The sequence below is a fragment of the Candida dubliniensis genome, chromosome R (assembly GCF_000026945.1).
Source record: "Candida dubliniensis CD36 chromosome R, complete sequence".
NCBI classification, from domain to species: Eukaryota; Fungi; Ascomycota; class Pichiomycetes; order Serinales; family Debaryomycetaceae; genus Candida; species Candida dubliniensis.
The window spans coordinates 869,199-882,008 of NC_012867.1; the positions used below are offsets into that span (position 1 = coordinate 869,199).

The following is a 12,810-nucleotide window of genomic DNA, read 5'->3' on the forward strand; positions in this document are numbered from 1 at the left end:
GCTACAACGTCGGGTGTTTATTACTTAAAACCATTGGCCATGGATCAAACATATTTGGACCAACAACAATTGGATCCAAATGTGAGTAACCAACAATTATCCCAAGAAGCTAGTCTGGTGCCCCAGCAACAACAGCAGCAGCAGCCATTACAACAATTGCAACAGTATCAGCAGCAATCATTAAACAATGTAAGCTATTCTGGTGACAACAGATTTCAACAATATCAACCACGAGTAACTCCTTCTGTATCATCTTCACAACAATCAATGGCTTCTGCAGCTACCCCTGGATTTTCAGCTATGCATGCAGGAAACTACACCCCTAATCAGCAATATGGAGTACCCAATCAATACACCGTGGTTCAACAACAACCACCACGACAACAATCATATGAAGAGCATATTAATCCTTTCAATTATAACAGTGCGGATAGAACGTTGATTGCCCCTATTCCACCATTACATATTCAACATCAATTGGCAACAAGACAAAATCAACCACAAAACCGCCAAGAATCATCATCGATAGCAAGCATGCATACACACGAGAACACCTCAACAATCAATGATTCACCAAACACGATGATGATAAAGCAAGAGCACCACACCTTTCAACCACAACATAATGAAGGTGCTGGTGTCTATCATCCAATTGATCAACAGCAACAGCAACAGCAACAGCAACAGCAACCACAGCAACCACAGCATCGTTTTCCATTGACTTCCTCCAATTGTACTAGGTGTAAAAAACCATTTGAACAACCAGGAGGCATTCCAAAATCAAGCAATTCTACCAGTGATGGACAAAATTTATCAGCATCAAATTCTCAGCCTCCGGCAAAAACTTACAAATTATGTGAACACTGTCGAGCATTACAACGTCAGCGATCAAGAAGATGGCAGAAAAAAACTAAGGATAGACCAGGAATATGTCGTCGATGTGCCTCGGAGATACCATTGGCTGAAAGACGATTTGTTTTGTGTCCCAATTGTCGGGAAAATTTACGTATGCGAAAAGCTAACCGGGCGGCCCAAGGAAAATGTGTTCATTGTTCGGGGCCATTGGATGCCACCGTTTCAGGCAAAGATGGAGAAGATAGTAGTAATGGTGATGAACACGGTAATAAGTCAAATGAAGTTCAAAATAGTGAACTGGGAAGAGGAAACGAAAATCAAAAAGTGGTTCGAGGTACAAGCTTCAAAGTGTGTCGAAGGTGTCGAGAAAATGATAAAATCCGAAGAGCAAATTTGGAGAAAATGGGTAACTGCAATCGATGTGCTAAGGCATTAGATCCCAATGAATATGGCCGAAATAAAGTTTGCCTCAATTGTAGAACAAAAAAGAAAAGATCATCTACAGGTAGTATGACAAATACTGATGAAGTAAGAACTTCACCAATTCAAAATCATTTTGGAATGAACATGTCTCATCAATACATCCAACCACCACCACCACCTCCTCCGCCGCCACCACATTTAATGGCTAGTCATCATCAATTTCAACCTCAACCACATATGATGAGTCACGAACAAATGAATACATTCACCGGAATGACAAGCTCAGGTATATCTGGTATTCAGCAAGCTAACAATGGTATGATAGGAGGTGATCAACTGCAACAACACCAACAACAACACAATGGTTCGCTACAAATACAGCAAACTTACTATCAATCACATATCCAAATGCCACCTCCATTACCACTCCAACAGCAGCAACAACAACTACAACAATATTACTCTACAGATGCAAATTCACAACCACCACATTCTGCACTTCCAGGCTCATTACCGCCTCCGCCACCTCCACAATTGCAGCTGAATCAACAGTATGGTCATTTTCAACAACAACAGCAACAGCAACAACAACAACAACAACAACAATACCATCAGGAATATCCGAACAACCAATAGTTTCTACATTCTTACTTTTAGATAATTTGCTTTGCCAACGTAGTTAGAGTTTGATGCAACATAGATATTGCATAATACGTAGTTGAAAACCACAAAACATTAATATAGAATATTTACATAATGTCTTAGAAATGATATAGAGCAGCTATATTAATATATTTAAAATTATGATTCTTCTATTTTCAGTGTATGTATTTGTCCACTTCAGATTTCTTATTGATCTTGCTACCATGTGAGTTGATATTATTAGAACAGTAAAAAAAAAAATATCACAAGCTGAAGAATATAAGAAATGAAACATGATACAAATAACCAGACTGATTTGGTTAGGATAGTTTTTTTTTTTTTTTTTTTCACTTCAATTATAAAACACTACTGTTGAATTCTAAAAAGACTATCATATGTTTTTAATCTCGTCCGAGTTTCCCTCCCCATTCTCCTATTTGTTTTGTGCTTGTAACATGTATTACGTTTTTTTTATTAAAGGATTTAGAATGTAAGTCTTCTCCGATGAGGTATGCCCCTCTTGGTCGGGTACTTTTTCAAATCTATCCTAGCTCTTTTTTCACGCCTAAATAAACAGCTTAACTTGTCAATCTATGTTATTATTGCCTCTTAGCCGAATTCAATCCCTTTGTTCTTTTGTTCTTGGGAGAAAAGAAATCCAGTTATAGTATGATTTTCTTTCTGATTGTTATTACTTTTTTTTTTTTGATTTCTAATAATAGAAATATAATTACAAAAAAGATTGGTATATTTGACAGATTGACTAAGTCGGAGTTTAAATGCGCAATTCGGTGATGATGAATGTTAAATTCCACAGAGATGGGGGAACATTCAAAGTTCCTGTGAATATTATAGATAAGAGAGAAAACAAACTAAAATGAGAACAACCTTGCATAAGATTAAACTTGAAAATGATTGACTAGCAGAAATGAAAATCATTTTTAGATTACTTAACTAAAGAATTGGTGGGAAAACCCTCCAACAATCAAATAAATTAGCCTTGAAAAGCAGCAGCACCAAATTAGGTTTCGATTTTAAAAATTTCAGTATGAACTGTTAATAGTGTCGGATTTAACACGCATCTCATGTAAAGTGAATTATCAACTCTCAATCGCTTGTTTAAAGTTTATCTATATCGTTCGTGAAAAAACAAACCAACAAACCAATCCTATTAATGGTTTGTCTTTTTCATTTTCTCATATTGCGTCGAATAATCTGGTTTAGCTAGTGCCCCTAATTTAATCGAACCAACAATAAGATTTCAAAATAAAAAATAACCAGACAGAAGAACAAAGACAAATAAAACAAAATATTTGTGGCTAGTATATATCAACTTCAATTGCTGGTCATCTAATGGGCAAGGTGGGAGGGGAGAGATGGAAATTATTTAATTTCTAATATTTACTCTATGACCACAAATATTCGACTTTGATTTTGTTTGTTCAAGGTATATGCTACCCAATCCTCCAATTCCATGATGTATCTACGCCAATGTTCAATGTAAAATCGATATCTAAATCATTTGATTTTAGTTTTATTAGCTATACCAAAGGATACTTTTTTTTCATTGGTACTACGGAAAATTACCCTTGTGATATTCGAAGCAAGTTTACTTAAAAGGATTCTCTTTTACCCAATTTTTAAATTTCTTACTGTTGGGTTTGCTTCTGATTTTGGAAGTTTTCCTAGTCAGCTATGTTTGTTATTGTTAAGTTAATATGTCCGCCTTCAAAGAAAAAGCACAAATTGGCAGAGAATTGTTGCAATATAAGAACAAGCCCTGATATATTAATAACAACTGAAAGAATCCAGATTACGAACCTTGAAGTCACTCATCTTTAACAGTTTGGTGTGATTTCTTATGTTAAAGAACCATGCTTCTATGAACCTACTATTTACAGAGTCGTTGATCTGCGGCTTATCATGAACGTTGACAATCTAATAGTTAAGAAAATATCTTTACAAGAAACAAGGATTTGAGTCACTTTAGCATCTTTTCGTATATGGTTACTAGAAGTCAGTATATCTGTTACTGAAAAGAACAGAAGTTGGTGAAAATCTATTGTTTTCATTTGCGAGGATAGAAATCAAATAAAACCACCGCCACTTTTTTTTATCCCGATTATCACACTAAAACGGAACAAAATGCTATACTTTAATTCGTTTAAGAATGAGATGATGATACATAACAATTTTTCATCCCAGCAAATATATAAAACAGGTATTTATCATTTCTAAAAAGAAAAAATGCCTATACAGTATGTGTGGTTTTGAAACCAGAGTAAAACAGAATTCATAAATAAGGAAACCTCACTTATTCAGGTTGAAAATACCTATGAATAGTTTTGGAGTAAATGGGATACGCTAGTTAATAAATGTGACAGATAGATTGGGACGGCGGTGGAGGGTCAAACAATGAATTTGTTGATGTTGAAATACAAGTTGCGGGCAGAAAGAATGCAAGGATGGAACTCCACCAGGCGTTAAGTCACACAAATGGTGGAAGGAAAAAAAAAAAAAAAAAACTCAAGGCGTTAAATAGAAAAAAATGCTTAAAATCAAAACAAACCATAATTGTAGGATGTGTAAATATGTACAAAATGGCCAAAGAAAAATAATCTCACCAAAAGAAAAAAAAAAAAAAAAAGAAAAACAAACCCAATCACCCACAAACAACTTAGACAACTGTTGATTTGAATACTCTATAATAATAGAATAGGTAGTAACACCCTTTCTTGTTTTATTTCATTTATTTCTTATTAATATACCACTCCTAAAAATGACAAGAACAACTCGTATAGATACACAAGAAGCTACAAAGCATAAGGATTTACCACCAGTGCCTTCAACATCATTATCATCGAATTCAGAATACCTAATGGAATCCAAAAGTCTAGGACGAAAAAACTTCAAAAAGCTTTCTCTAGATGCATCTCCAGTTAAATCAACCAGCAACAACCTAAGGAGTTCTGATATGATGCTGATAAAGGAACCAACTTCTTTGCGACAAAAGAGACAGCGTCCTCCACCTATGCTTCACTTACCCACATCGTCTTCATCTACCACATCTACTCCAACATCCAATATTACAGGCACTTCATCAGCTTCTTCTGTGCATTTTTCACAGAAATCCCCTGGGTCAGGTGTTATTGTAAGTCAAACATTAAGCCGACCTTCAAGTGCTGGCGGTATGGGGTCTTCTGGTTACTCGGCATTGAATATCAATCAGAGCAATAGGAATGTCGATCCAGATAACGTGGTTTCAACAGATATGATATTAAACCAAATATCTAATTTAGATTTAACAAGTATGAACCATCATCGCCAAAATAGTCATCACCACCTTCCATCAACTAATCGTAAACGTCAAACTGTCATTTCTTCAATATCACCAACGAAATCATCAGCATCATCATCACCATTGGAGCCACAAAATCAACTGTTACCTGCTTCATCCCAGTCTCCTATTGCCACCACTAGTGCATTAAAGTTGAACAATAAAGATTTATTGACATTAAAACAGTTGGGTTCAGGAAACTCTGGGTCAGTGCTGAAGATTTTACACATACCCACACAAAAAACCATGGCGAAGAAAATCATCCATATTGATCTGAAAAGTGTGATACAAACTCAAATAATCCGTGAATTAAGAATACTACACGAATGCCATTCTCCTTACATCATCGAATTTTATGGGGCTTGTTTAAATAACAATAACACTATTGTCATCTGTATGGAATATTGTAATTGTGGATCATTGGATAAAATATTGCCTCTTTGTGAGAATAGACAATTCCCCACTTTTGTTTTGAAAAAACTATCATTTGCCATTTTATCTGGATTAACGTATTTATATACCACGCATAAAATTATTCATCGTGACATCAAACCAAATAATGTGTTAATGACTCACAAAGGAGAGTTTAAATTGTGTGATTTTGGTGTATCTCGAGAATTGACCAATTCATTGGCCATGGCCGATACTTTTGTTGGCACTTCCATGTATATGTCTCCGGAAAGAATTCAAGGATTGGACTATGGTGTAAAGTCTGATGTATGGTCTACAGGATTAATGTTGATAGAACTTGCCAGTGGTGTGCCGGTATGGTCTGAAGATAATAGTAATAATGACGACGATGATGAAGATGGAGATGATGGTTGCAGTGGGCAAGGAATATTAGCAACAGAAAGAAACGGGCAAAATAGTCCAAGCAAGAGCAGGAAGAAAAACCAAAAAGGGAATGGTTACAACTCTTATAATGGACCAGAAGGTATATTAGATTTATTACAAAGAATAGTTAATGAAGATGCCCCCACTTTGACAAACAAGATCAATCCTGTAACAAAATTACCATATGACAAATATTTGTGTCAATTCATTGATTTATGTTTAATCAAAGATGATTCAGTAAGAAAAACTCCTTGGCAATTGCTTGAAGACAAAGAGCATTTCTTTAAAGGGGTCGAGGAAGGTGCGTATGACAAGGAACACAAGAGTTGGGCGAAGAAGATTCGAAAATGTAAAGTGTAAACACAACGCATATACACATACAAAACCACGCATTTATGGATCCTATATATATACTTACAAATAAATATATACAATCTATCATTACAAAGTGGAAAATAAAAACAAGTAGATCATAAACTTAATCAACAGCTTCTTTTCCTTTTAGTACAAAAGTATAAGCTGTTTATATATATATATATTGACGAAAAATTTACCAGAAGCAATTCTGCTCGTCCATTACCATTACTAAACATTATCATCATTAACCGCTTTCGAAACTTCAACACCTTGAACTTTTTGACTATAACTAGTACTAGGTTGTATTTTTCTCGTGCTTCGAATCTCATCCATTGCATAGCCAGGAATCTTGATATTCCAATTTTTATCCAAATGCAATTGAACATCTCTTGCCTCTATACTATCCACTTTTCTATGTTTTGCTAACCGACAAGCAAAACTTGTTACTGAATGAATAAATTCATCAGCCAAATCCAACAAAAATTCCTCAACATTCCCATCAATAGTGGTCTTACCATCTCCTTCATCAACACCTATTGTGTTTATCAAATCACCCAATTTTCGTTTATTTAACACTCGCCCACTGCTGTTAGAATCAAGGATACCAGTGTCACCTTCAATATCAAACGTTGGCAACCTTGTGATCGCTGGTGTATCTAATAATATACTCAAAGGGTTGGCAGCTCCTCCTGTTAAACTGGGTCTCGTATCATTAATACTATTAAATGTGGTGATTGTGGGCTGCTTCACATTAATAGAACTCGATATTGGTAACGATGGGACAGACTGACGTGTAATGCCTGCCAAATTCAACGATGATCCCGATCGTGACCTTGATTGTTGTTGTTGAGGAGTTCCCGTTCGTCCTGTAGTAGCACCATCAGTGGTTGTTGCAGCAGGTGATGCAGACCTTGCTGTAACGGTACCATTATTCTGAGCAGGAGTAGCGGCAACACTAGGACTCTTAGCAGTTCCCACTCCTTGTTGTTGTTGTTGTTGGGGAAGTGGTTTTTCTGATGCAGTTGCAGAAGGGTGTCGACTCTCCTGTGGTAGTGGTGGTTGGAAATGAGCCTGCGGCGTTGCTGATGCCTGTCGACTTGGTGCCCGTTGTTGTACGATTGACCCGGTTCTTGAAGGTTGGGATGGTGTAGGTTGAGAACCTCGAGCTACTGGTGTTGGTGCTTGTGAAGCCATACCTCCTTGTACTGTAGGCTGGCTCTGGGGTGTTTGCCTAACCGGCAAGGGAGTTGGTGCCTGTGAAAGAACTTGACCTTGAAGAGCGCTTTTATTGGTATTTCTAACTTGTTGTTGCTGTTGCTGGTTGCCCATAAATTGCTGCTGTTGTGCAGCTTGCAACTGTGGTGAAAAGCTCTGCTGCTGAGGAGTTTGTCCAATCGATTGTGCTCCTTGCACTTGATTTTGGTTTTGATTCTGGTTCTGAACTGATTTTAGATTGTTATTCTGTAATGATTGCTGTTGTTGTTGCTGTTGTAATTGTCTCTGTTGTTGCGCTTTAGCTTGAAGTACTAACTGATTTCTTATATAGATCCCCACTTTTTGATATTGTTGAAACTTCGCCTTACACTCAATTATTTCTTTATCAATTTGTTGAATCTGCTCTGGAGTAACATTTCCTGATTTCTTTGTTTGCTCCAATAATTGCACTCTTCTTTGAACCTCGCTGAGCTTTTGTCTAATCTGATTGAATCTTTCCATCGTTATATTACTATTTGCAATAGGAATACCATTAATCTGTCCAGGTAATGCACCATTGGGACCAGGTGTATTATTGTTTCTCATCACATTATTTTGATTCATTTGTTGGACATTTTGCTGCACTTGTGGTTGTGGAGTTGGGTGTGGTTTCTGGGATTGGAATTGTTCTGGGGGCGACTGCTGTGTCATCAAAGGTGATTGTTGGCGCATAGGGGTACCAGCATTGATTGGCTTTTGTTGCATCATTGGCGATTGGAGCATCATACTGGGAGACTGTTGCTGCATCATTGGTGTACCAACTTGGCTATTGTTCATGGCATTAAAATTCTCATTGTTATTCATTTGTGCTAGTGCCTGTGCTTGTGCTTGAACAGCTTGGATTTGTCGTTGATGCTCTGTTAAATTTCTTTGCTGCTGAGTCTGTTGTTGAGTTTGCTGTTGAGTCTGCTGTTGAGTTTGTTGTTGAGTGCGTTGTTGTTGCTGTTGTTGCAACCTGTTTTTTTGAGCTTGATATCTCGCTAATAATCTTCTAATATTTTCAGCTCTATTGAAATGCTGTTGTCTTTCGGCATCATTGGTAGAATTCTTGGCTTGGTCATAAGCTGTTCTCATTGCAGTCACCAATTGGGCCAATTGTTGTGGTGGTATATTCTGTAAATTAATTTGTTGTTGGGGTTGCTGGCCATTATTGGCATTTTGATTCTGAGATCCATTACTCATTGAATTATTCATTCTTGTACTGAAATATTAAACTGGTAATAAATGAAATGGGGACCTTTATACGTATATGTATAAAGTATTTATTGAAATTGGGTTGTTCAGGTTAAATCTTATGACCCGATTCTTATTAAAAAAAAAAGGACAACAATAAGTTCAGTAATATTGCAATAACCGTTTGAAGTATAACACGTTAGGTCAATATGGATCTGATCTATTCTATCAGTTTTTTTTTTCAATCTTATCCTTGTTGTAGATTTCAATTGAAAATAATATGTTTTGAGAGTAGACATTTTTTTTATTTTCCGAGATTTTTTTTTTTTTTTGTTTTGTTTTTTTTCCTACAAATCAGAACTTGTTCGTTGAAAGAAGTTTTGGTAATTTTCATACCACCCATCATATTTCTGATAGTGATTAGTTAAATTATATAGCATTTGCACTAATTGCCTCTACTGAATACTAAGAATTATTGTATTGAAAACTAAAATAAATAGTTGTTTAGTCTTAAACTATGTTTCTATCAATTAAATATTCTATTGGAGGTATAAAATTATCGGGGTAATGTTCACACTTTTTCAGCAACAGCCTTTTCAGATTCTAAAGTCATTTCAACTTCATCAGCTGAACTATTAACAGATTGTTCTTGTTTATTACTTGCCTTTTTCCTTTCGGCATCAGCAGCAGCCTGTAATTCCTTTTGTTCTTCTAATTTCTTGAAATAAGCAGCATAACCAAACTTACTTCTTGCTCTAAGATATGGACCAAAGTATCCAAACACGTATGGGACGGGAACCATTACTAAGGCAATAAATGCAAAAAGAGATCCTGCCCAACCTATTCCCAAATTCTCAAAACACTGCACTGTGAAAAGAGGAAACACAGATGCCAATGTGTATCTCAATAAATTATTGGCTGCAATGGCAGAGGCAACGTAAATCGGAGGGAATGACATGGAAAAGTACAGAACGACTGAGAAAAACACCAAGATTAACCCATATCCAAAAAACACGCCACTAGCTGTTGGTGCCATCCAATGAACCGAGTCGTTTCTACCACTCCATCCCAACCAAAACAATGCAATTGGCAAGAATGGTGCTCCAATTTTACCGTTTAACAACTTTTCCTCTGGTACACCCCAAATAAAGTTACCGTCAGCATCACGTTTACCACGAGATCCATCTGGATTCTTTGGGAAGAAAATGGTTTTGTCCAAAATGACATACGTCATCACTCCAAGGAACAAACCAATTCCAACTGAAATGAAAGGCAACCCAGAAATACCAAGATCCATATGATAAACTCCTCTAAAAATGACTGGGAAAGCCTCAAAGAACCCAAACAAGACAGCAAATATAAATGAAATATACACCGACAATACTAGCACAATTGGCTCTTCAATGAGCAACTTCAAAGGCATAAACAAGTTGAATTTGATAACTTTCTTAACAAAAGCAATATTCAATTTTGGCACTTCCACTTTCATGCCTTTCTTCTGTGCCTTTCTTGCTAAAATGATAGGCTTATAAGTCTCAGGAAGAATGATGGTGAATGGCCACACGGCACCGAAAAACATCAATAACACCCAAGCAGAGGCCCACTGCCAACCTTTATGTTCACTAGCAAACCCACCAATAATTGGTCCTAAAACTGGACCCAAGAAGGGACATAAACAGAATAAGGCAACAGCAAAGGATTGTTCCGCAGGGTTGATGGCCCAGCAGTCGGAAATCGTACCACTTGCCACCGCTAAAGCTGGACTGGAAAAAAACCCACAAAAGAAACGCAACACCAAAATAGTTCGGACGTTTTTTGCTAATCCAACACCCATGGTAAATAGCATCGCAATTGGTAAGGAAAACATGTACAATGGCTTACGACCAAATACTTCAGATAAAGGACCAGATAAAGCTGGACCAAATGCTAATCCAAGTAAGTAAAATGTAAGCCCAGCAAGACACAATTCTTGTGAGGCACCAAATCTCACCATTATTTCTGGAACACTACCGGTGTACATTGAAGAACCCAAAGAACACACAAGACATAAAATAGCTGCTGTGTACGTGATCATCCATTTTTTCCATTTTGGCCAATTATGTGGATTGTCTTTATCATCTGGTCCATCATACAGCAACTCATCAACAGTATAGATCTTTTCTTTGTCAAACGTAGTACTAGTTGAAGAATGGGGATGAATTAACGATTCTTCTTCTTTGATCTGCTCTTCAGCAGCAGCCTCAAGCGATTTATGAGACTTGATTCTCTCAATTGTATATTCTCTGTTCAATCTGTTTTCTTCTTCTTCTTCTTCTTCTTCTTCTTCTTCTTCTTTGTCGCCATCAACACCAGAAAAATTCATTGGAATGGAGCCATCGGAATCTTCGTTTGAATCACTTATTTGATTCACACTATATTCGTGATCTTGTACGGTACTGTCGTCATCTCCTTGAGAAATGGCATTGGTAGCACCTGAGTTCTCATTGTGGTTGATTTCATTAGCATTGACTGCTTCAATGTCTTTTTCCTGATCGACATCGTCAATATTTGGTGACACTTGACTGTCCATCTCATCAGCAGTTTCGTAAACAGATGACTCTGTGTTGGATGAAAATGACTGTCTTGTGTCAGAAGTTGTTAAGACTGCTTGTCTAAGCTTAGATTCTTCCTCTTTTGAAGTTCCAAAAAAACCCATACTGAAAGTACTTCTCCTCTTGATCAATTATTATATAGCTATATTTATAAAGAAGTAAACAATGATGAAAAGTGTTTTCTTCTGACTCAATCTTTGACTGAAACTAATAAAAAACAAAAGTGGTATCTAATGGGGAAATAAAATAGAAAAATATCTATTAAGAAAAGAAAGAGGAAAATCTTAAACATATGAAAGCTTTTCAAAAATGGAATACAATTACAATTTATATAACTTCTACTCTATTGTTGTTGTTGTTGTGTCAATTGTCAATTGAACGGCATCTCGGAAAGTAGAAACTTTGCTAAACAAGAATAGAGGGAAATAAAACTTGAGAATTAGGTTACAATGCACCTAGAGGACCTAAAAATAATGAGAGGTGTGTGTGTTTTTTTTTTTTTTCGTTTTTTCATTTTGGCTTTATGTCATAAATTATCGGATTTAAGGCAAATAATTACACAAAACTCTTAATGGAGTTTTACTAGAGTCTATGAGTTGGTAATAATAACAAACTTCAATTATTAATACCCTTTTTCTCCTCAATTGAAGCTATAAATAAACTATCCCTTCCTCCCCTTTTTCTTCTTCTCCTCAAATAATCAATTTAATTAGCAATTATATAACCAGACAGCAAGCATGGAATATTCTTATGTTTAAATAAATGGAATTCAAACAAACCAAAAATCTAGATCAGCATCAACAAAGAACTCAAATGCGTTAGAATTAAAATCGAAAACTTAGCCAAAATGAAAATGAATGGTTCGATTTTTGTGACTCTTTACCCGTCAAATTTTTGTTATTTCGTTTTTCAATTTACATCGAAAATCTCTTGACCTACACGCAAACACACAAACACACACCATGAATTTTGTGGCGATACCCGCGGCAACGGTCGCCACATTCATTGCAAGGTAGTGGTAGCTCTCTTGATATGTGGGTGGGTAGGATGCGTGTTTCCATGCTTTTTTTTACCGCTTCTTCAAAACATGTGAGAGAAAGAATTAACATGGTTCAACATTTAGTTGACTTCTGATTCTATCCTGGTCACTTTTTGATCTAATTTTCGGATTAATTAAATTAAGATTTTGGGTCTTCCATTAAACAATTCGGGTTTTTTGTTATTACCTTTTGCCCAGAAATTTTTATCATTTCGCTAGAAAAGTATAACCAAGTGAAAAAGAAAGAAATGGAACAACGATTTACAACCCAAGTTAAACTATTAGTATCTAGTGAACTTTACTGA

The 12,810-nt window shown here is 36.2% G+C and overlaps 4 protein-coding genes across 4 annotated transcripts; 2 read left to right on the plus strand and 2 right to left on the minus strand. All coding sequences in view use genetic code 12, as the record gives it.

The window, feature by feature from the left end:
* Window positions 1–39: 39 nt before the first annotated feature.
* On the plus strand, window positions 40–1,914 carry CD36_29160 (conserved hypothetical protein; the record flags this gene model as incomplete). Its single annotated transcript, XM_002421907.1, has 1 exon — window positions 40–1,914. The coding sequence occupies one exon, from the start codon at window positions 40–42 to the stop codon at window positions 1,912–1,914; it is 1,875 nt and encodes a 624-aa protein (XP_002421952.1).
* A 2,785-nt stretch (window positions 1,915–4,699) lies between these two features.
* On the plus strand, window positions 4,700–6,451 carry STE7 (serine/threonine-protein kinase, putative; the record flags this gene model as incomplete). Its single annotated transcript, XM_002421908.1, has 1 exon — window positions 4,700–6,451. One exon carries the CDS (start codon window positions 4,700–4,702, stop codon window positions 6,449–6,451), a length of 1,752 nt encoding a protein of 583 aa, XP_002421953.1.
* Window positions 6,452–6,676: 225 nt separating this feature from the next.
* Window positions 6,677–8,896, minus strand: CD36_29190 (TBP-associated factor, putative; the record flags this gene model as incomplete). The annotated part of the gene is made up of 1 exon (XM_002421909.1): window positions 6,677–8,896. One exon carries the CDS (start codon window positions 8,894–8,896, stop codon window positions 6,677–6,679), a length of 2,220 nt encoding a protein of 739 aa, XP_002421954.1.
* A 550-nt stretch (window positions 8,897–9,446) lies between these two features.
* Window positions 9,447–11,570, minus strand: CD36_29200 (polyamine transporter, putative; the record flags this gene model as incomplete). The annotated part of the gene is made up of 1 exon (XM_002421910.1): window positions 9,447–11,570. One exon carries the CDS (start codon window positions 11,568–11,570, stop codon window positions 9,447–9,449), a length of 2,124 nt encoding a protein of 707 aa, XP_002421955.1.
* Between the last annotated feature and the right edge of the window lie 1,240 nt (window positions 11,571–12,810).